Source organism: Lynx canadensis, chromosome A1 (assembly GCF_007474595.2).
Source record: "Lynx canadensis isolate LIC74 chromosome A1, mLynCan4.pri.v2, whole genome shotgun sequence".
Taxonomy (NCBI): Eukaryota; Metazoa; Chordata; class Mammalia; order Carnivora; family Felidae; genus Lynx; species Lynx canadensis.
The window spans coordinates 144150479-144172282 of NC_044303.2; the positions used below are offsets into that span (position 1 = coordinate 144150479).

The window sequence follows — 21804 nt, forward strand, 5'->3', positions numbered from 1 at the left end:
TTCAAAACACTCTCCAAACTCATTACCAACTAATCCCAACTCTGCCTCTTGAGAGAGAAGCCAGTGGGTTAGATGAGCCTTGAAGATTGAAATAGGGTAAATTTAGCTTGAGCTAAATCATGTGCATAATCCTAGTCAAAGCAAGACTCCAGAATAGCAAGAGTTTAGTGTTGAATGCAGTTCCCATACCTTGAACACACATTGGCAGATGGCTTGTCCTGAATGGAACTTTTAGACATATTGTCTCATTTTCCCTTGTTCTTACTGATGGAAATGTAAAGCTTGCAATTCTCTGGAAATTAAAAAATTCTGTTTCCTTTTTGAAGTACAGTAGGCAATAGTCTTCATGTTTGGGGGGGGGAAGCAGAGTCCTAGAAGGAACATAATAGATGTTTTGCTTTCCAGTATTTCTAATAGTAAATACATTATTTTGTAAGGTCCTTAAGTACATGGGAAAGAATACATATCCAGTATAAAGACAGATAGTTTCTTAAAGAGTAGAAATTCTTGAGTAATTAGGGTTTTGCCTGTTTGTTTTATAACTTTTATTTATTTTTTTCTTATTACAAAAGTAACACCTGTTCATTGTAAAAATAAAAATAAAAAATTGCATAAGGAAAAAAAAGGAAATAAATGTATAATTATATGACCCAGAGATAGGTACTATTCATGTTAGGTTCTGTTGTGTTGTCTTTCAGATGTTTTCACTTGGAAATATATATTTCAAGTGGGGTCATGTTACATGTATAGTTTTATGATTTTTTCAATTCTTTATATCATGAACATCTTCCATATCTGTAAGTATTCAGCTGCATTACTATTTTTTATAGATAATAATCCACTTTCGGGAGGGACTAAAGTTTATTTATCAAGCGCTCTAATAAAGGACCCTTAAGTTGCATCCAGTGTTTTGATATTATAAACAAGAATTTGTTGAACAATTGTAGTGCTACAGGATGGCTTGGATGGCTAAAATCTCTTTGGTCTCTGTCAAGCCCTTCTTTGTCTGCTAAGGACAGTTGATGTTTTCATAAAAAAGTGCTATGGTAACAAGGCTTTGGTTTTCCACCTCTTCCAGTTAGATTTTCTGCCATTTTCTTTGGATATCTTTGGGTATCATTGTATTTTTTGTTTTTACAGTCAGATGGTGAGAAAAATACCTTATTGTTCAAGTTAGCAATTCCTTCATCATTAGTTAAGCATATGAACTGTGTGTGTGTGTGTGTGTGTGTGTGTGTGTGTGTGTGTACATACCACAGCCTGCAGGAACTTCGGCCTCTAAACCTTTTTTCTAGATACAGTAATGTGTATACACACACACACACACACACACACACACACACACAAAGTACTTATTTGCCATTGTAACTCTTTTTCTGTAAATTGTCTGTAAATTGCTTTTTCATGTTCTGTGCCCATTTTCCTTCTCTTTTTAAAATTTTTTTTCTTTTTACTTTTTTTAATTACATCTAAGTTAGCATATAGTGCAACGATGATTTCAGGAGTATATTCCTTAGTGTCCCTTACCCACTTAGCCCATCCCACCTCCCACAACCCCTCCAGTAACCCTCTGTTTGTTCTCCATATTTAAGAGTCTCTTCTGTTTTGTCCCCCTCCCTGTTTTTATATTATTTTTGCTTCCCTTCCCTTATGTTCATCTGTTCTGTGTCTTAAAGTCCTCATATGAGTGAAGTCATATGATACTTACCTTTCTCTGACTGCTGTGTCCATTTTTCTATTGCTTATTTTATTAATTTGTAAGAGCTCTTTATAAATTATGGATTCTATTACCCTTTTCATAACCAGATTATTGTATCTAGAAAACAGCTTTAGAGGCTGAAGTTCCTGTAGGCTTTGGAATTGTTCAAACAATATTAGTATAAACCAACAAAAATACTGAATAACTTCTAGTGAGTATTACCCATTTGGCCTTTGCCTTTTAAATAATTCTGGATGTATACTCTTAAACCTCTCAAAAATATTACAAATATGTATATGTATCTATATCTCTAGATAGATAGATAGATAGATAGATAGAAAAAGAAAGAAAGAAAGAAAAAGAAAGAAAAAAAAAGAGAAAGAAAGAAAGAGAAAGAGAAGAAGAGAAAAGAAAAGAAAAGAAAAGAAAAGAAAAGAAAAGAAGAGAAAAGAAAAGAAAAGATAGAGATAGATGCATCCAACCTGGGTCTAGAACTTACAACCCTGACACCAAGAGTCTCCTACTCTACTGGCTGAGCCATCCAGGCACCCCTGCATCAGGATTTTTAACAGAGAAATATGGGAGAACTATATATGCACAAAGGGAACACTTGGGTCTGACAAAGACAGCAAATTGTTTGCTGACACACTGTGTCCCACCACATCCATTCTTTCTGCTGCATGCCTGGTATCATTTATCACTGACCTGGAAACTACAGTCAGCTCTGGTCCAGGGGGTGCATGAGAACCCTAAGGCAGGCATTTACTACTTGGAGACATAAGAGAAACAATGACTTGCATGCTCTCACCTGTCTCCCTTGTAGCCTTTAGTGCTTTTCCTAGTGGGCTTTTTCAGAGCCACTTCTTGGGCCAAATGTGATTTACGGTTTGCAAATTTAGTCTTCTCTTGGGGGTTCATGACCTAGTGATGATGATTATGCTGTATTTTTTCTGGTTCAAATGTCCAGCCACTGTAAGAATGATAAGGAAGAACTGGTGAGTTTACCAATGTAAATGGTAACTGTGTTCATGTACGTTATATCTTACTGTCAAATTGTGCCCCCTCAAAAAAATGTTTGTCCCAAACTTCTTTCACTGATTATCCCTTTCTCTCCATTCTCCCTAGTCTTTGACCTTCTCCCATCTTCCAGCCAGAGGCTGAACCCAGCTGTTCTGCAGCCAATCCTGACAGATCCCACCTTGAATGAGGTCTATGTGATCTCCACCTTCAAGCTGCATTCTAAAAGTTCATCCACCATCTTGGGCCTGTACTCTTCAGTTGATGGCAGCAAATATTTTGAATTCACTGTGATGGGACGCTTAAACAAAGGTAAGCACATTTGCAGAAATCATTTTTCTAAGAATCTTCTTTTCCTATTTGAACATTTGGGACCTTCTTGCCTTGAGATGGTTTCCTCCTCCAATTTTATACTGATCCAACATTCATGTCAGTTTTCAGTACAAAATTCTCCTGATTGTTCATTGACCTGTCTGGGGAGGATGAGTTGATAATTTGGAGAGAGGATGAAGCATTGTTTGTGGCCAAAATGCCCTTTGACATTGTCCCACCTCCTGTTATTCTGAGTCCAGTTTGGAAAGGGACAGGACCCAGGACCATTAGGCCACTGACTTAGTTCAAGCTGTTACAACAAATACCATAGACGGGGTGGTCAAACAAGAGACATTTATTTCTGACAGTACTGGAGGCTGAGAAGTCCAAGATCAAGGTGCCAGCAGATCTTGTTCATGGAAAAAGCCTGGGTCCTGCCACCTTCTTGCCATGTCCTTCCATGGCCTTTCCTCAGTGTGTGCCAGTGAAGAGAGCAAGCTCTCTGTCTTGCCTTCCTTAAAAGGAAACTAATGCCATCGTGAGGGTCCCACCCTCATGACCCAATTTAAACCTAATTACTTCCCAAAGGCCCACTGCCTAATACCACCACACTGAGGGGTTAGAGCTTCAACATCTGAATTTGTGGGGCAGGGAGGAGGGACACAAACATTCAGCCTCTAACAGCCACCCACACCATTCTTCTGTTCCCTCGGAAGCATGTGGCTTAGCAGACCTAACTCCCAGCTCTGCAAGAACCTCCCTGGAGTTGATGCAGAGAACATACCTCAGTCAGTAGAACTAAATGAACAGTGCTCTTTTCCACCTGTTTCATCCCAGTTTACACAGGTCTGTCATCTGTTTGGTTGCTTTGCTGTCAAATGTTTCACTGTCACAGTGAGTTACTACAAACACTAAGAAATGATTCTCAAAGAAACAGGTCACTATTTTTTCATCTCCTTCCCCTCCACCCATGCCCTGGGGACAACACCTGTTCCTGCTTATTGAGGAATGTGACAGATACGTGTTCCTGCTGCCTCATGATTTTAATAAAAAAAGGGGGGGACTGGTCCTTCTGGCTAGATGTTATATTTATTTCACTTTGCTTTACTTCAAGTGCTTCAGACTCTCTATCAGATTCTAATTGTGATTGAACATTTAATTTTCAGATATTAGGAGCTGACAGAAATTCCTAATTCTTAGCTTTCATAGGACTACAGAGTTAAAAGCAGGAAGGAATGGGTTTTTAATTCCTTTTATGTCAAGTCCCAACCACCCCCCTGCCCCTTCCCTCCCCACTCATATGTGCTCTCTCTGTCTGTACCTCGGGCCTGTCAGGAGCTGTGTTGAGGTCCCAAATAGTGAAGGGAGTCTGGGGACATGGTGACATGTCTCAGCTTGGTGACAGAAGGGCCTTCTGTGGAGTGAAAAACTCTGCTCCTAGCTTTTCATCCTCACGGAATCTCCCCCCTCCATTTCACAATTGTCCAGTATGCGTGAGCCCATTGTGGAAAATCTGTGTTGCCTGGAAACACAAGGCAGCATATTTCCCAGAACGGATTCTTTTTGTTCACTCTATATGGGCAGAGGTAACACCAGATAGCAAGATGGAGAGCTAAGGGTGTTTTTAGTTCTTCCTTTGAACAACCAGCAGTCATGTGATTCCGCTGTAAACACCAGCTGATCTCCATGTTAGAGGAGAATACCCCAAGGTTGGATGAACACCTCTCCACCTTTCTGGATTTTGTTAGAAAATGAAAATTAAAGGAAAACAAAGAGGAATTTATACCAGAGTTTGGAGAGTGGACGAACTTGACATAGAGAATTTTCACTGGAGCAATAGAGAAAAGTATAGAGAGTTGCCAACATGGTGAATCTGAAGGTTCTGCGAAGGAGCAGTAGCCTTCAGACTGGAACGAGAAGGAGAAGTGACTGGGTCCATCAGCTCCATGGAAGAGACGGGGATGTGATTGTGACTCCCTGTTGAGGTATTTGATAGTGGCTGTGCAGGCCTGACCTGGAGGGTCGAGGAGAATCATCTACCTTGAAGGTGAACCCCCGTCACTGTCTAGGGATCTAGATGAGCTCCTACAGTAAAGTGAAGTGTATTCCGTGAAGAATGTGAAGCACAAGTTGGCCAATAAGCTCCCTGCTTCTACAAGTCAGCCTTTGCATGGCCGCCTCATTATTGTTCATAAGCATAACTTGGATGGAGTTAGGCTGGATGGCAGAAACCTTTAGTAGCTTCCCATTCCAAACTGAATAAGATACAGATGTCCCTGCTGAGCTGTCAGAACTTTCTGTGGCATGATCTCCCAACCAGCCTTTGCAATTTATTCCTTCTTCCAACCCTCCATGCAGCCTATGCTTGAGCTAGATGGACTAGTTACCATTTCCTGGCCCTGCTGTCTGTCCTTCTCTATCCTTTTACTCTTGTCCTTTGCTCCCCACTGTTACCTTTCCTGCATCATATACAGATACCAAAATCCTAAAGATGCAAGACCGTTCTCAAATTCTTTCTGACACCTTTTATTACGATTTCTACAGAAGGTACTAATCTTAGTTTGCCTTGTTCTTGAATTCTTCTCTTCAGTAGGTTGTAAGCTCCCTCAAAGCAGGAACTGAGCATCCCTGAACTCACCTTTGTGTCTTTCGTAGCCCCTAGCACAGTGCCTTGTACATAAAGTAGCTCATGAGCAAAGTGAATAGAATAAATGGAGGCTGTGAAGAGTAGCCTTGTTTATTAAAGAAGATATATACTGTTGTGAAAATTCTGGAAGTATGCAATGTCTGGCACATAATAGTTCTGGCTCAAATGCATTAATGAATTTTGAAGACCATCTGGATGAGGACATAAGGGAAATGGACTATTTCTGATATAAATGATCTATCAGATTGTTAGTAATACAGGTGGTACAATCTTGGTAGAAATAAGCGTTCTACAGAAATCACCTGGCTGTACAGAAGATCTGGTTGATATTTTTCTTGTATCTGGCATAGAAACAACCTTCCAGTTAGGATTTTGAGTTTGAGTCACAGTTAAATCTCTTAACAGCTCTGTCCCCATGAATATGTCTCTGAAGTGCTTAGCCTTGGTTTACTGTCTCTACAGTGGGGTTGATTGATTGCAAGAACTGAATTATATAAGTATACTTTTTATAGACTGTGAAGCTCAATAAAAATTTCAGCTTCTTCCATACGCTTCTATAAGATAGGTAGAAAGAAGAGGAAGAGAAAGATCTCTGTTTTTTTAGGGGACTGTCTTCCAGAGAGGATTTGGTGAACTCTTGGCTTGCCTTGATGAGACCTTCACCTTTCAGAAAAAAACCAATAAGAACTGCTTCTTTAGTCTTAGTTTGTTTGCCACAAAAGAACAACTTGGGGAGTGCCTGGGTGGCTCGGTCGGTTTAATGTCCGACCGACATGACATTGGCTCAGGTCATGATCTCACGGTTCATAGGTTCAAGTCCCATGTTGGGCTCTGTGCTGACAGCTCAGAGCCTGGAGCCTGCTTAGGATTTTGTGTCTCCCTCTCTCTCTGCCCTCCTCCTGCTCACAATATGTCTCTCAAAGATAAATAAACATTAAAAATTTTTTTTAAAAGAACAACTTGGTGCTGTGGAAATGAAGGGAACCCCAAGAATTTGCAGTAATAACTGCAGTCAAGCTCCTTAGCATTAAGATAGGACATGTCAAATAGTTCAGAGTAATGGTTCACAGAGAAGTCTGTGGGCTAAAGAGAAACACAGTATAAGAGAGCTAGGTGAGTTTCAAAACTAGAATTCTGGGGGCACCTGGGTGGCTTAGTCGGTTAGGTGTCCAACTTTTGATTTCAGCTCAGGTTGTGATCTCATGGTTTTTGAGATCGAGCCCCATATCGGGCTCTCCACTGGCCATGGAGTCTGCTTAAGATTCTCCCTCTTCCACTGCCCCTCCCCACCCCAAAAAATTAGAATTTTGAACCCAGTAATGAAGGGGGGAAATGAGGTGCCTCAAACATTAATAATAATATTTATGGGCCCATCCAGTGTCCCAAGAGTGTTCTAAAGGCTCAAACCTCATTATCTCTTGTGATCTTCACTGTATTCCTATGAGGTGCCCTTGAATTGTTTGGTTTTAAAATGGTCATGTATAGAAAATGGAAAGAATATTAGTGAACTTTAGGATGAACTCCTGGAGGGTTATATTATTACCCTTGTATCTTGGGATTACCTCGAAAAGAAAGAGCTGGGATTATTTAAAAGAAAATGAGTTCACTAAAAATAAGTCATGCCAAACTTTTTTTAAAGTAGTTTCTAAGCTGAGAGATCAAAAAGATGCTGTGAGCATAATGTATCTTGATATCTGAAAAGAATTTTTTGAAGCCACTCATTATACATTTCTGGATAGTATAAAAAAGAATAAGCTTGATAAATAGTACTATTAGGGGTTAGTAAGTTGTTTTACAGCAAATCTAGTGGTTTTTGACAAGGCTCTGTCTTGGGCATTGAACCGTTCAGCATATCAGTGACTTAGGTGAAGGCATAAATAGTATTTTATCATGTCTGCAAATGGCACATAGCTAGAGAAGACCGTTGAACATGTTGGATGCCATCATCAAGTTTAACAAGGTCCTACCAGTCTGCCACATATGCCACAATCATATGAAATTTAACAATAATAAATGTAAATCCATCACCTAGGGGTGAAAAGTAAATTGCCAAAGTACAGGCTGTGGGAGAACTATCCTCAGAGGTCTAGTCAACATTAAGAACCAACTAGTGTTAAGCACAGTGCCTGACACTTAGTAGTTGTTTAGAAATGTTTGCTGAATGAATGAATGAATTAATTAACAGATGCACTAATGCAACAGTTTTTTAAATCTTCTTAAGGGGTGCCTGGGTGAGTTGGTTGAGTGTCTGACTCTTGATTTCAGTTTAGGTCATGATACCAGGGTTATGGGATCTAACCCCGTCTCAGGCTCTGCCCTGAGCAAGGAGCCTACTTGGGATTCTCCTCCTCTACCCTTCTCCCTCACTTACATGCTTCCTCTAAAAATAAAAATTAAAAAAATACATATCACCTGTCATCATTTAAAAAAAAATCTCCTTAAATTTTAGACTTCATTAATGCATTCATGTGGCTGGATTAAAGGAGCTAATAGTCCCACCGTACTTATTCAGGACACATGACACAAGGACACTCTCAAGTCAGAGATTAACTTGAGGAGAGTCACCAAAACAACAGCCCTTTGGACCTCATTTTTTATGACATCACAAATCAAAATGTTAAAGGATCTGGAGAAATAAAGGAGCCAAATAGAAGACATGAGAGAGATGAAAGTTGCCTTAAAATATTTGAAGAATATCATTTGAATTAAGGATAAGACTAAATCTGTCTATAGTTCTGAAGGGCACAGTTAGGACTCATGGGTGGAAGTCAGAGGGAACAACAGATATTGGTTCTGTATTAGGAAAATCTTGGAGAGCAATCCAAAAGTGAAATGGGTTTCCCTACAAAGTAATTAGTTCCTTCTTCCTGGAAATGTGCTGGTAGAGGCTAAACTTTTATTGAAGGGATTTGTGAAATGGGATATTGAGCTAGATAACTTACAGTGTTCGTATTCTGTGGCTCTGCTAAGACCAGAAGATTCCATGGGTGCTTAAGGAATTTCTTTGGAACTCCCTCCTATAAGATGACCTTGGGATTTTGTGCGCACTCAACAGGTTTTGTCACCTACCAGATAGTTGCACACTTGAGGAATCTCATAACTTCTCAAAATACCAAGCTCTCTGCAGATGTTTAATATAATTACTGTGCTTCCTTTCACTGGATGGTTTCTTTGCAGGGTGTGTGTGTGTGTATATATATATACATGTACTCTGTGTACTTTACATTTGTTCAAACTGCTATAAGAAAATTTCAAAACCTCCACACGGCATTCATCCCACTTGGGAGTCACCCAGGGTACTTTCAGGAAAAGCAATTTGACGGCTTACCTTTTATATGTATTTCCAAAGCACTAAAGTTACAAAGACTCAGTGTATAGGGCATGAAGATAAATAAGCAAAGGCAAACAATAATATCCATCACAAGAGACATTAATGGCAAGAAGACTTTTTTTTTAATGTGCAATTATTTTAAAAGAAGAGGAAAGGTTGACAGCAATGGCTTTCATCAAATATTGAAAAGTGCCAAAGAGCAAAGCCATTTGCCAAGCAAAGCAGAAAGCCCCGGACTACGGCTTCACGAGTTTGCTGCCTGTGGGCCAGGTCACTCTGAACTCTTTTGCCCAGGCAGACAAAATATTATCATTTCCAGTTCTTTAAAGCTGGCGCCCTACTTCATTGCTCTGACATTCAGTACATCATAATATTTTTGACTACCAAGTCCACTGTTCCGAAAAGCACCCTTTGAAAATTCTTTTCCAAGAAAGCAGTATTTCACATCTTCATTGCTTGGGTTTGCTCTTTCATCTTTTGCCAGTCGCGGAGATGGTATTTAATCAGGCTAAGTTACGTGGTTTCTGTGTCAAGCTGGTAGCCAGGCATGTAAATGGAGCTATAAAATCAAGCCTCAAATTGTCTGGGATACAAAGATGCTAAGTTTAGAAGGAAATAAAGCGGTAGAAAAAAAAAATAAACCAGTAGAAACTGCCCCTCATGTTGTTTAAGAGATTGTGGGTTAAAAAAAAAATCAGAGTGGATACATGAATACTCTATTTTTCATCCAATAAATAATAATCTATTTTTCATCCAATAAATAATCTATTTTTCATCCAATAAATAGCTGTATTTTGCGTTTTCAGATGCTATGGTATGTGAGAAAATTGATAAAAATTAGAATCCTGGCCCCAGACTTTATGCTCTAGTAGTGAAGATAAGAAATAAATACAAATAGATAACACTAATACCTACATTTGCATAGCAGTTGGTAGTTTTTGCATTTTCTTCTTTGACCACCACTGAAAACCAAAAGAGATAGAAAGGAAAACTCTTCTTAGCTGCATTTAATAGTTTAAGAAATGGACAGCTAACAAAATTAACAGGCCCAGGGTCACATAGCTATTAAGTATCTGAGCCAAAACTGGACTCTGAGTCCTGGAAAAGTACAGCTGGAAAAGTCCCGACAAAGTGTTACAGGACTAGGAATGAAGACAGCTGCCAGCCATTGGGAAGAAGGAAGACTTCGGGAAGTCGGGTGCATTTGAGCTGGATCTTGGTTTCAGGTGAGTAGCCGTGATGGATCAGGAAAGAAAGCGATGGAGCAGAGGGCATTCCACACAGAGGGAAAACCTAATACGGGTTGTTCAGCTTGGCTGGGTAATGAAGGCAGGGGGAAGGTTGCAGCTACTCCTGGGATCAGGAGGTTAGATGTTATTTAGGAACCACTAGGGAGCTATTACAAGATTTCAGTTGCTTGCTTGTGTGCGGCTTTGAGAAGGCAATAACTTGGTCAGAAGAGTCCTTTAAGGAGCTCAAGCTGTCGGTCTAGATAAATTGTGCAGAGAGAAGCTTTCGGTGGGAACGTGAGGCAGGAATGTGGTGGACAAAGCCAGCGACAGAACAGAGTGGAGACAGAAACGCCGCCGTTTGAAGACGTGCAGTTTTCAGGCAGTTATCACCAAACCGGTTTCAGCTAGTGGTGAGTGAAGAGGGAATAAGAGAACGCAGTGTGCCGCAGCTGAAGAAACAAAGCTGTACCGATGACTGTTTTCCTCAGTGCAGTGTTCCTGGAGGTGGCGATGGGCAGAGGTGTGGTTGACCCAGGAGAAGGCCACTCTTAGCAGCTTCAGGGGACTGGCTTTGCACCCCTCCTGGAGGGGGGGACCTGATTATGTTATTACCTCTGTAGTATCTCTGCTCCATTTTGCTCTCTCTGCTGTGTGTATGTGTGTTGCATTAAGATAGGGCAAGGTGAGCACTGGAAAAGGGGGCCGGAGAGAGGGAGGCAACTATGTCTGCCCTCTCCTGCTCCAACGGTGCTGTCTCTGGAGAAGGTCGGGGAAACTTCCACCCCGCAGGCTGCAAGCTCCTAGAGCCAGAGCTTTAGAATGTGTCTCAACTCAGTGTGACTGATGTGACAACAGTGAGTTTCCTGAGCAGGTGCCTGTCTGCCCTCTGGGGTAGTCTTACTGCTCTGAAGATAAAATAAGTATTGAAGCACTGAAGCATTGAAACTCCTTACTTTGCAATAAAAAAGAAAAATGAAAAATGGAAGCCATAAGAGAAATGAGAATCACTGGATCAAATATGAAGAATGGTAAATGTCAAAGCACTTGATAATTTTTCTGCTAACGGACGTTTTGAAGATGGAAGTTTCCGTGATTCTTCTTTTCCTTTTGTTTCCTCTTGCCATTGTCACCAGATCTAGGAGCATGAGGAATTTGTCATTTCAGCACTGCGCTGCAACACAAAGCCAGGCAGAAGTATAGAATCCCCTTAAATAACAGCATGAGCACAACAGTAGGTTTTGCTCTCTGCAGTAGATATTGAATTGCCCCTCTCTAAACTTCATAATTTATATATGGAACACTTCCCATGCAATCATTTTATTATTCATTGAAAGTTCATGTTCACAACATTTAATGTGCACCTGCTATGTGTAAAGTGCTCCACTGGGTACTATTTATAAAATTAAACTTAGTGATTCAGTTATGAAAATAAATCATGGCCCACATGCCCTGGAAAGCCTGTTAAAAGCAGGCAAGATGCCCATGAAAATATGTTTCCTTTGAATTCCACAGAAATCTCAGTTTGAGGAAGAAAACCAAGGCTATCTGTTTTAAGCCACTGTGTGTATCCTCTTAAACTGTTAATTTGAGGCACTGAGGTTGTGGTGTGAAGAGAATAAGGAGATGTTGAGTATACAGGTCTATGACCTAATTGAAGTTTGGTGGCCCAAGTGGTATTCTCACTGGCCTGTAAAACTCCAGGTATTTGTAAAACTGTTCAAAACAATAAAGAAATGAGCTCTGAAAAGTTGAATTAGTCCATAGGTTTTGACCAATTTTCTCCCTCTTTTGGGTACCATATATGCCTTCAATTTCCAGCTGTGCAGTTTTTGTTTAAATTCTGAACAACATTAAATAAAGAGGTAAAAATTCTGGCATATCCCATATTTATAATGCCTCGAGAATGTCTACTCATGTCTGCTTTCTTCCCTCCCATTCTTTCTCTTCATACCACCATATATAAAATACTATGTTTTATATTAGAGTCAGAGAAAGGTCTTTTAGCCAGTCTGTCCTGCCAGGTCTTACCAATTGTTTTCTCTTGGTAAGCGAGTGGTGGTGAGCACATAGGATCTTAAAAGAAGATCTCCTTACTCCTCCTGGCATCTCTGTATATCACAGAACCTAAGGCTATCTGGCCCTCTCCAGTCATGGTCAAATGGAAAAACAGATCTGGGCAGATTTTAGAAGCGGTGGGAATATCCACCTAGACGGCCTTATACATTTGGAGGAAGTCTTCAAATAAATCCTGAAAGTTTCATAGTGGTGATTATTTTTTTCTGGCAGTACTACAACATCAACAGGCTGGTTACTCCACGGGGAGGCACCAAGTTGGCATTTACACTCTTCAGAAAAGGTACCTGTGGAAAAATAGTCCAAGTTACTTGCTACAAATCATACAGCTTGACAGCAGCACAGTCTGGGTATATGTATGTAATTCACTTCTTCTTATTTTTTTGTATACTATAACGCATGTTTCTTGTGAAAAAAAATTAGACATTGAGGATGAGCAAGAGGAAAACATCATCCAAGCACCCACCAATGACCGTATTAAAGTTGACATATTTCCTTCTAAATTTCTGTATATTTTTTTCTGAACGAAATTATACTGTGACTCAACGTGTTTCTCACTCCACAAAATACCAGGACTCTTTCTGTGTTTTTAATGCGCACCTATTCCATAGTATCCCATTTCATGATTACACTAAAATTAAAGTAGCTAGTGCACCCTCTCTTTTTATGCATATATGTTGTACCAAATGTTTCTTACATATTCCTGAAATGATTATTTCTGGCAATGAACTGGAGTTTGGCAATGGTACCTATGGATGAATTTGGAGGTGTTCTTGGGTCGACTCACTAAGCCCTTAGAAGCAAATCGGTTTGCTCCCAAGACCAAACTTGGGTCTTTAGAGCAAACCTCACCCGATGGGCTTTAACTCCCAAAGGCTCAGCTGAACAGATTTCAGCTCAGGGCTCAATAAATTCAAGAAAGTAATGGAGTAAAAAGCAAGACAGAAAACCAGAATCTTAAAGTTTGTAAGAATTTTTATTTAACAAGAAGTGGAAATGCTTGAGCTTAAGGATATATGTGAATAGATAGCTACCTACATAAAAAAAGAAAAAATCAAACAGAAAATAAGATAGTAGATCTTCTTCTTAGTCCTTCTTTTGCAACCATAGATACCTTAGGTTTTCTGAGCATTGTTAAATTGAAGATGGGTTGCAGAGGGACAGTATGACAGATAATACTCCATTCAATATATGTTTAGAAAGGCCTAGCCATAGTTCGCATTCCTTTAGTCATGAAATAAACCACTCTCAGTTTCTTTTTTTTTTACTTTTTTTTTTCAATATATGAAATTTATTGTCAAATTGGTTTCCATACAACACCCAGTGCTCATCCCAAAAGGTGCCCTCCTCTCAGTTTCAAATTCTAGTCTTGCCACTTAGGTGTCCTTGTGTAAGTTCCTTCACTTACCTGACGTTCACTTTTGTCATCTGGAGTTATTCCACTTTGATAGGGTTGCAGTGAATAGAAATTAAGTGTTGAAAGCAACTAAGGGCAGCACCCAGCTCCATTGTAGTGCTTAATAAATGAATTGGTAAATTAATGGATTTATGCGTTCAGGAGCTTATTTGGATTTCAATTGACTTTTGATGGATTCTGCTTGCTTATTGTACTTACCACTGTCTGAAATTGTTTGTTTTCAGATGTGCTACTTAGTGTCTGTCTTTCCATGAGCACAAAGCATCCTCAACAACAGAGTGGGTTACAGGTGTCTAGAATAATGCCTGGCACACAATGTGTTGAATATTTATGGTTCCAACTTGCTTGCATTCTTTCTAGTAACCCAGCCTTGTGACCTACAGGCTGTTTAGCAGAGACTTGCCCTTTCTCATCCTTTTCTCATCCTTGGTTGATATGTGCTTGGTTCCAGCTGTACTCCGTTACCTGAAGAACGATGGGAGGATTCATTTGGTGGTTTTCAACAACCTGCATCTGGCTGATGGCAGGCGGCACAGGGTCCTCCTGAGACTCACCAACTTGCGGCGAGGGACTGGCTCTGTAGAGCTCTACATGGATTGCACCCAAGTGGATTCTGTTCACAATCTCCCCAGAGCCTTTTCCGGCTCTTCCCAGAGTCCTGAGTCCATTGAATTAAGGACCTTCCAGAGGAAGGCACAGGTAGAAACCCATAAGCCATTCTCCAAAGTGGAAAGAGCCCAGGCTCAGGGAATGCAGAGGAGTATGCTGAGGTTATGTGTGGGTCTCATTCTGGATGCATAATTAGCATTACCTGTAGAACTTAAAAACCTATTGAAAGAGGGCCTAGGCTCAAGGCAAATTGAATTAAATTCTGTAGAGGTGGTGCCTAGGCCTAAGTATTTTTAATAATACTGATTCTAGGGGCGCCTGGGTGGCTTGGTCGGTTAAGCATCCAACTTCGGCTCAGGTCATGATCTCACGGTCCGTGAGTTCGAGCTCTGCGTCAGGCTCTGTGCTGACAGCTCAGAGCCTGGAGCCTGTTTCAGATTCTGTGTCTCCCTCTCTCTCCGCTCCTCCCCTGTTCATGCTCTGTCTCCTCTCTGTCTCAAAAATAAATAAACGTTAAAAAAAATTTTTTTAAATAATAATAATAACACTGATTCTAATCAGAAGCTAAAATTGAGAGCCTCTGAAGTTGGAAAGGAAAAGCAAAAATTTAAAGAACAATCTTAGAGGGGCCCCTGACTGGCTCGTTTGGTAGAACATGCGGCTCTTGATTGTGGGTTCTTGAGTTTGAGCTCCACATTGGGCCTAGAGATTACGTAAAACAAAAACAAAATCTTAGAGCAATAGGATGATCTATTTTAAATCTTTCTATAATTTTACTGTTTTTAATGAAAGTGACAAAGAATGATTGGAAACTCCAAGCACTAGGAACATTTTTCATGTGTCTTATTAGAGCAATCCTAGCAAAAAAGACCTTACTGCCAACTTAGTTCCATGAGGCCTTAAAAGTCTCATCACCCCTTTTCTGTTTTATGATATGTTGATGGTATTTTTTATTATATCATGGCACCTCCCCTAGAAATTGCCACATATATTGCTTTTAAATTTTTGTGCCAGGAAATAATGTGTTTCCTATAAAGAACTAGCATTCTTTGTCCTTCCCATTTATTATAACTGGTCATAGTTCTTGAATTTTACCTTCCATTGATGTAGAAGTCAATGCCAAAATCAGTAACTGTGTTCATCTGTTACGGCCCATAATGTTATCTTCTGTGTCTCAATCTTCATTTCCATTTCTACTTTATTTTATTGTATGTGCTTTAGTTACAAGCTGCTCTGATCCCTTTGTACAAAGAGACTGGGTAGAAGCAATAATTTCCGTTACAACTAGGAATGCTGAGAAGTTTTACATAATAATATAAAAACAATGAATCTGATACTGGAATTTTGTGTTTGGAGAATAGGAAGCATTTTCAAGCAGAAACTGCAAGAAAGCTAAAATGCAAGGGTTCTTTTGTTTTTGCAGAAAAAGAGAAAAACACTATAGACTTAGTATAGATTTTTATATAGAGAAAAAAATAGTGAATAGAGAGATATGCAAAACTTTATTTCTGAATCCCCAAAGTAGCCCAAATAATCAGAATGACAGTCACAAATTGTATCACTGACCATTTCAGAATTTAGTGTGTACCACTAAATAAGTCAATTTTTAAAAGCCAGGAGACAGCCATGTCAAGGTCATGAGAAACTAAACTCATTGGAATTTTTCCAAAAGTTCTAAATCCTTAGACTGTCAAAGACTACAGTATTCTATCTTCATAGTCACCTTCTTATTTATTCAGTCAGCTAACAAATAGGCATATTCTAGGCGTTAAGGAAAGCATAGTGGGCAAAACAGTCATGGCCCCGCCTCCATAGAGCTTATAGCCTGATGTCCAAAACAATATCTGTTACATAGCATGTGTTGCGTATTAACTTAGCAAAATTAGAAAACAGAATTACTCTGAAAATACTTAGTGTCCTTGTTTTATTTCTTTATTACTTATATATTTTTTAATTTAAATTTTAATCAACATACAGTGCGGTATTGGTTTCAGGAGTAGAATTTGGTGATTCATCCCTTACATACATCACCCAGTGCTCATTATCACAAGTGCCCTCCTCAATACCCATCGTCCATCTAGCCCATCCCCCACCCACCTCCCTCCATCAACCCTCAGTTCTCTGTTGTTAAGAATCCCTTGTGATTTGCTTTCCTCTCTGCTCTCCCCCACCTTCCTATATGTTCATCTGTTTTGTGTCTTAAATTTCACATATGAACATCCTCATTTTTAAAATAAGGATGATATGGGAATGCAAGCTTGTACAGCCACTCTGGAAAACAGTATGGAGTTTCCTCAAAAGACTAAAAATAGAACTACCCTACAATACTTCATAAACAATAACATTTAAAATTGAGATCAGTGTCTTATTTATTACAGTCTAAACTCCATAACTAAATTCCAGACCATTCTTCAGAGGTGTCTGCCACAAAACAACTTGTTTACCATAAAAGCAAAAGCCTTTCCTCTTCTCGGAGACACCTTGATGAACCCTCAGGCCAAGTTGGATGCCAGCATTTTCCTAGGTTATTGGCTACTTCCATATTTGCTTCAGTCAGAAGGATAGGGCTGGCAGGTTTTAGGAAAAATCAAACCCACAAAATTATGCAAGCTGTCAGAGTCTAAGTATACAGGGCTACTTACTCTGTTATGAAAATTATGTGAGTATGCAAGCACATTGGTTTTTTTAACAGTGTCAGCAATGTGTGGTATGAATGTGATTTCTTCCAGGATTCCTTGGAAGAGCTGAAGCTGGTGGTGAGGGGCTCACTGTTCCAGGTGGCCAGCCTGCAAGACTGCTTCCTACAGCAGAGTGAGCCACTGGCCACCACAAGCACAGGTATGGGCTCTTGGGCAATTAGCACACCTTCATCAGTACAGATAAACCCTGAGCCCCCAAGTGGGCTGGCTCCCATCACTGAAAGGTGAACTTCAGTAGAGCACAGGTACAGGATGTGTCTACAGAAATCAGGCTCTTGTGCCAAAGAGCGGGACAAGAAATATTTCCATTGTACTTTTATTTTTATAACTCATGAATTTGGGCTAACAGCCAATGGCATCATTATCATTTTTTTTTAGGTGAATTAGATGAATTACCCCAAGTTAAATTCCTCTCCTCGGGTTTTTGTCATGATGATTCTCTGGGAAACCATTTGCTTTTGAGCCATGGTAGAAATGTCTGTTAGTGGCTGAATACTCCTTGCCTTTTGCTATTGCTACAGGAGACTTTAATCGGCAGTTCTTGGGGCAAATGACCCAACTCAACCAGCTCCTGGGAGAGGTGAAGGATCTTCTGAGACAGCAGGTAACAAGGCCACAGCATCAAAAATCCCTAGTCCTGTCAAAGAAGCTCATCATACGAGCTAGTGGAGCTGTTGAGGCAGCAGGGGCAGGGAGATGGACCTGGAGGCAGACCTCAGGTGGCCCCATGCGGCCCACTACCCCGGAGGTCTGTTCGAAGGGCTCTGGAAGTGGGGGACAGGTATGTGATGGCTCTCCTTAGAGCCATCAAAGGCTACATTAGCACTACCTTAAGAAGTGTTTACTAGATTGCTACACATGGATTCTTTCATTCCTGGATTCTATATCAGATACTCCTTTTCCATCCTGTTTTTCCCTTCCCATTTCTAAAGGTCAAGGAAACATCATTTTTGCGAAATACCATAGCTGAGTGCCAGGCTTGCGGTAAGTGCTGTTCTAGTAACTGCTTCATCCTGAGTTGGACGAGCAGGTGAGGACTGATGAAGGGCCATGGAGTGAGGCTACACTGACTATGGTTTCTGGAGGTTTGGCAAAGAGTTGGAGGGAAGGGAAGCTCATTGGAAAATCAAATAGCATTTTGAATCAGCTACGTTTTTCTGGTGGTCAAAAAGTCCGTGGATTATTGGTTTTCCTCTAGGTCCACTGAGCTTTCAGTCTCCAACCCCAAACACGCTGGTGCCCCCTGCATCCCCAGCGCCCACGACATCCTCAACACCCCCAGTGCGCCGCTGTGATTCTAACTCCTGTTTCCGCGGCGTCCGATGTACTGACACCAGAGATGGCTTTCAGTGTGGGCCCTGCCCCGAGGGCTACACAGGAAATGGGATCACCTGTTCTGATATTGATGAGGTAAAAGTTCAGCTTCCCCGGGACAGGGGCTCCCTAAGTATCTTGTACACCCTACAGCTTATGGAAAAGGAAGCCAGGTTGATGATGCTGGGATGACATGGGCTGTTCTCCAGGTGACATAAATACTCTCCCTCATGAATCCTTAGCGACCACAAGACCATGAGCAGCAGGATGAAGGAGGCATGACACCTGATTGTGGCTCTGTTTGTAATATCTCCTCTCTGTGTTCCCGGCTGTTCTGCTGGGCCATGTCACTATAATGCTGAGATTTGTACCCCAGCATCGATTATTTCTCTCATGTAGTCATTGTTACAGTTTGGATTTTTCTACACTTCTGTAAACACGGGAGGGGGAATATCTGTGTGAGGGTATATTTCAGGGGTTGCAACTAACTTCTTCAGGTTAGATGTGCAGAGAGGAATCTCAGACCAGCAAAGCCTGTTGAGGAGATCCTATAACCTGTGAGTAACCAAAAGTGCTGAGGGATGGAGCCAGAAGGACATACAGCAAACACAGGCTGTTTGGCGGCTTGCAAAAGCCTCTAAAGGAGATTGTTTCAAGACTGTGGTTAGCCAGTCTTTAGTCTAGTCCCAAAGCAGTATTCACAGTAGGTAGCAAGGCCGCCACCAGAATATGCCTTTCCCCTCCCACCAAGCCAGAGGAGGACTAGAAGGAGAAAGAACGGTGCCTGCAAAGAGGTTAGGTGTGTGTGCATACATACACACACACACACTCACACAGCTCCTTCAGGCTTATGGTAGCACTCAGCTGATTACTTTCCCAGGTAATAAGCAATTAAGATGGTTTGTAGTAATCCCTCACTTGGAGAGACGTCTGTACATGTTTCACAGAACTGCATCTGGTTTTTATCTGTGAGCTGGAATTTTCCTCCTTTTGAAAGGGCAGGAAGTGGTCATGTTTTTTACATTAGTTGAAGCGGTTAAAAAAAAAATCAGAACAAATCTCCTAGACTACCAAGAGCCTTAGAACATCCATGGACTCTATAGGGCATGAAGGCAGGCACAGACCCTAATAGATCACATCTTGTTGAAAAAAGCAACAGCTACCCTGGCCTTGTCTTCTTGAGATTTTTTCATTTGAGAATTTGGTTTAGTAATGCATTTGGATTCATCTAACAGCCACCTGACAGGCAGTCCAGGAACACTGTCCTTCCATGGTGGTTTTAAGTTACAAGGCAGAATATCAGAGAATTTACACTGGGAGGTAGACTGATTATCGTTAAGGACCTTTTCCACTTGGCCATGCCGTTATTTGTAATACAGCAAAGCCCACTAGAAGTCAGCCTTATACTGTGTGTGTCTGAGATTCCATCTATAACTATGAAATTAGAAGCCTTTATATCCTTTTACCATCTTGGTCACCAAGAAATGGACAGTTAAGTAAATAAGCATGTACAAATAGATGAATGAGAGTTTGTGTTTTCTCCATGTGGCTAAAGACTTTGGGTTTTTTTGTTCCCAGTGCAAATACCATCCCTGCTATCCAGGTGTGCGCTGTGTGAACTTGGCTCCCGGCTTCAGATGTGATGCGTGCCCCATGGGCTTCACAGGGCCCATGGTGCAGGGTGTTGGGATCAGTTTTGCCAAGTCAAACAAGCAGGTGGGCTGAAGTTACGGTCTTTCTACTCATTTTTTGTCTTAATTACCAACAGAAAACCTTGGGTTTGCTCCCACCTCTTTCATTATAACCCTTTACCTCCTTGAACAGCCAATACCATGTGGAATGTCATGGTGCACAAAGGACAAATAGGGAAGTTTTCCAACTCATTTCTGAGTATAGATGTTCATAATATCTAGTAGGGAGGAAACTATTAAATCAGGATAATAGAGTATCACTAGGAAAACAATAGAGTATCACTAGGAAAACTAAATATGTGGTATGATTTCAGACTTATTCTGTTAGCCATTGAACGTTTTGTCCTGCAGAATAACTTGAGAATCAAGGAAACAAATAAAAGCTTTGAAAAATTAGGTCACTTTTATAGAGTCATTGTTGCTGATAAGAAGCTGTTTTAGAGATGAGAGGATTTCAAGAGTAGAAATAATCCCCTGAGGAAACCCCCCTTCTTCTTATATAAGCTATAAACTGCCATAAAGCACTTGAGCACTTTGTGACAGTCTCCATTTATTTCCAAATGTTCTACTATATCCTGGCCATTATTTAACTGACTGACTGTGAAATTCTTTTTGATGTCTTCAGCCCTTAAAAGTGGTTGGTCTATAAATATATTTTACTACCTTAGGGAAATTATTAGGTTTGAAGAAGGGCAAGGGTTCATTATTTCCTAGCTGCCTATCAAAGGATTCTAGAGGGCATCATTTTTTAAGACTAGAAAAAGGAGGCAAGCTGGACATAGACGAGTAACAAGAAACCATTAGAGTAATGACCCAAAGTTTTTCATCCTCTCCTCTAAAGACAAAAGTCTCCAAGACGAAACCAAGGAAAATAGACGAAATGAAATAGACAGTGCTTTGTGTAAGAGAGTAAGAAGCAGTGCCCAGTGGATTTCCAGTAATATGGTAGACTCGACTGAAGTAGAAGGAGCCACCTTACTAAAACTTAACAAATTAATGCTTATGGGAGGTAGGAGCTGGGTATCAGTCCTAGGAGTGGGAATCAGGGGTTTTAGCACCTGTGTAGGTATAGCAGATGTAGTCCTGGACCTTTGGAAAGACCTACCACGCCTTCATAAAGCCATGAACCCTACCCATGCATTACAAGGAGATGAGAAAACTACTAGCCCCCAAAATCAACAAGGAAACTTCATGTCATCTTTGGGACATGGTTGACAAAAAGGAGTATTTCCCACAACAAATCAGAGCTCCAGGTTTGTGCCATATACCGTTATGAGCTTCAAATCTATGTTACTAATACCACATGGAAATACAAGCCAGAAAATTAACATAAAAATTAGCCCTGGTGCAGTAAAATCCCTGGGGCCCTGGCTAATGTCAAAGCCGTACCAGAGACTCTGAAACCCTGTGCCAGTAGAACATGCAAAAACAGGGCGCTAAAGGTATGTTGTTCATAAACATTTTGTTCATAAACAAAAATGGTGATTTATGTGAATGGTGATTTAAGCTACCCTGAGGATACATGATAAATATAAAACAGTTCAAAAGGATAAAGAGGCCAAGAAAGGAATAGATATCATAATTTAAAAATAGGGCAGTGTGAAAAATAAAAGGCAACTTTGAAAAACAGGTTAAACTTACTCAGTGAAAAATGTAATCATTGACATTAAAAACTCAATAGATGGACAAGACAGCTATCAGAGAATATATAGAATGGAAGGTGCATCTAAAGAAATCATCCAGAATGCAGCACAGAAAAATAA

General features: G+C 40.5%; 1 protein-coding gene across 1 annotated transcript in view; it reads left to right on the forward strand.

Annotated features, from left to right (window-relative positions):
• The first annotated feature begins 778 nt into the window (after positions 1 to 778).
• THBS4 (thrombospondin 4) overlaps positions 779 to 21804 on the forward strand; it is a 38477-nt gene continuing 17451 nt past the window's right edge. Inside the window, exons 1-8 of the mRNA XM_032593942.1 lie at positions 779 to 797; positions 2825 to 3028; positions 14180 to 14427; positions 17067 to 17175; positions 17558 to 17640; positions 17969 to 18020; positions 18235 to 18446; positions 19929 to 20066. Coding sequence (XP_032449833.1) covers positions 779 to 797; positions 2825 to 3028; positions 14180 to 14427; positions 17067 to 17175; positions 17558 to 17640; positions 17969 to 18020; positions 18235 to 18446; positions 19929 to 20066 — 1065 coding nt within the window. The remainder of the gene's footprint in view (positions 798 to 2824; positions 3029 to 14179; positions 14428 to 17066; positions 17176 to 17557; positions 17641 to 17968; positions 18021 to 18234; positions 18447 to 19928; positions 20067 to 21804) is intronic.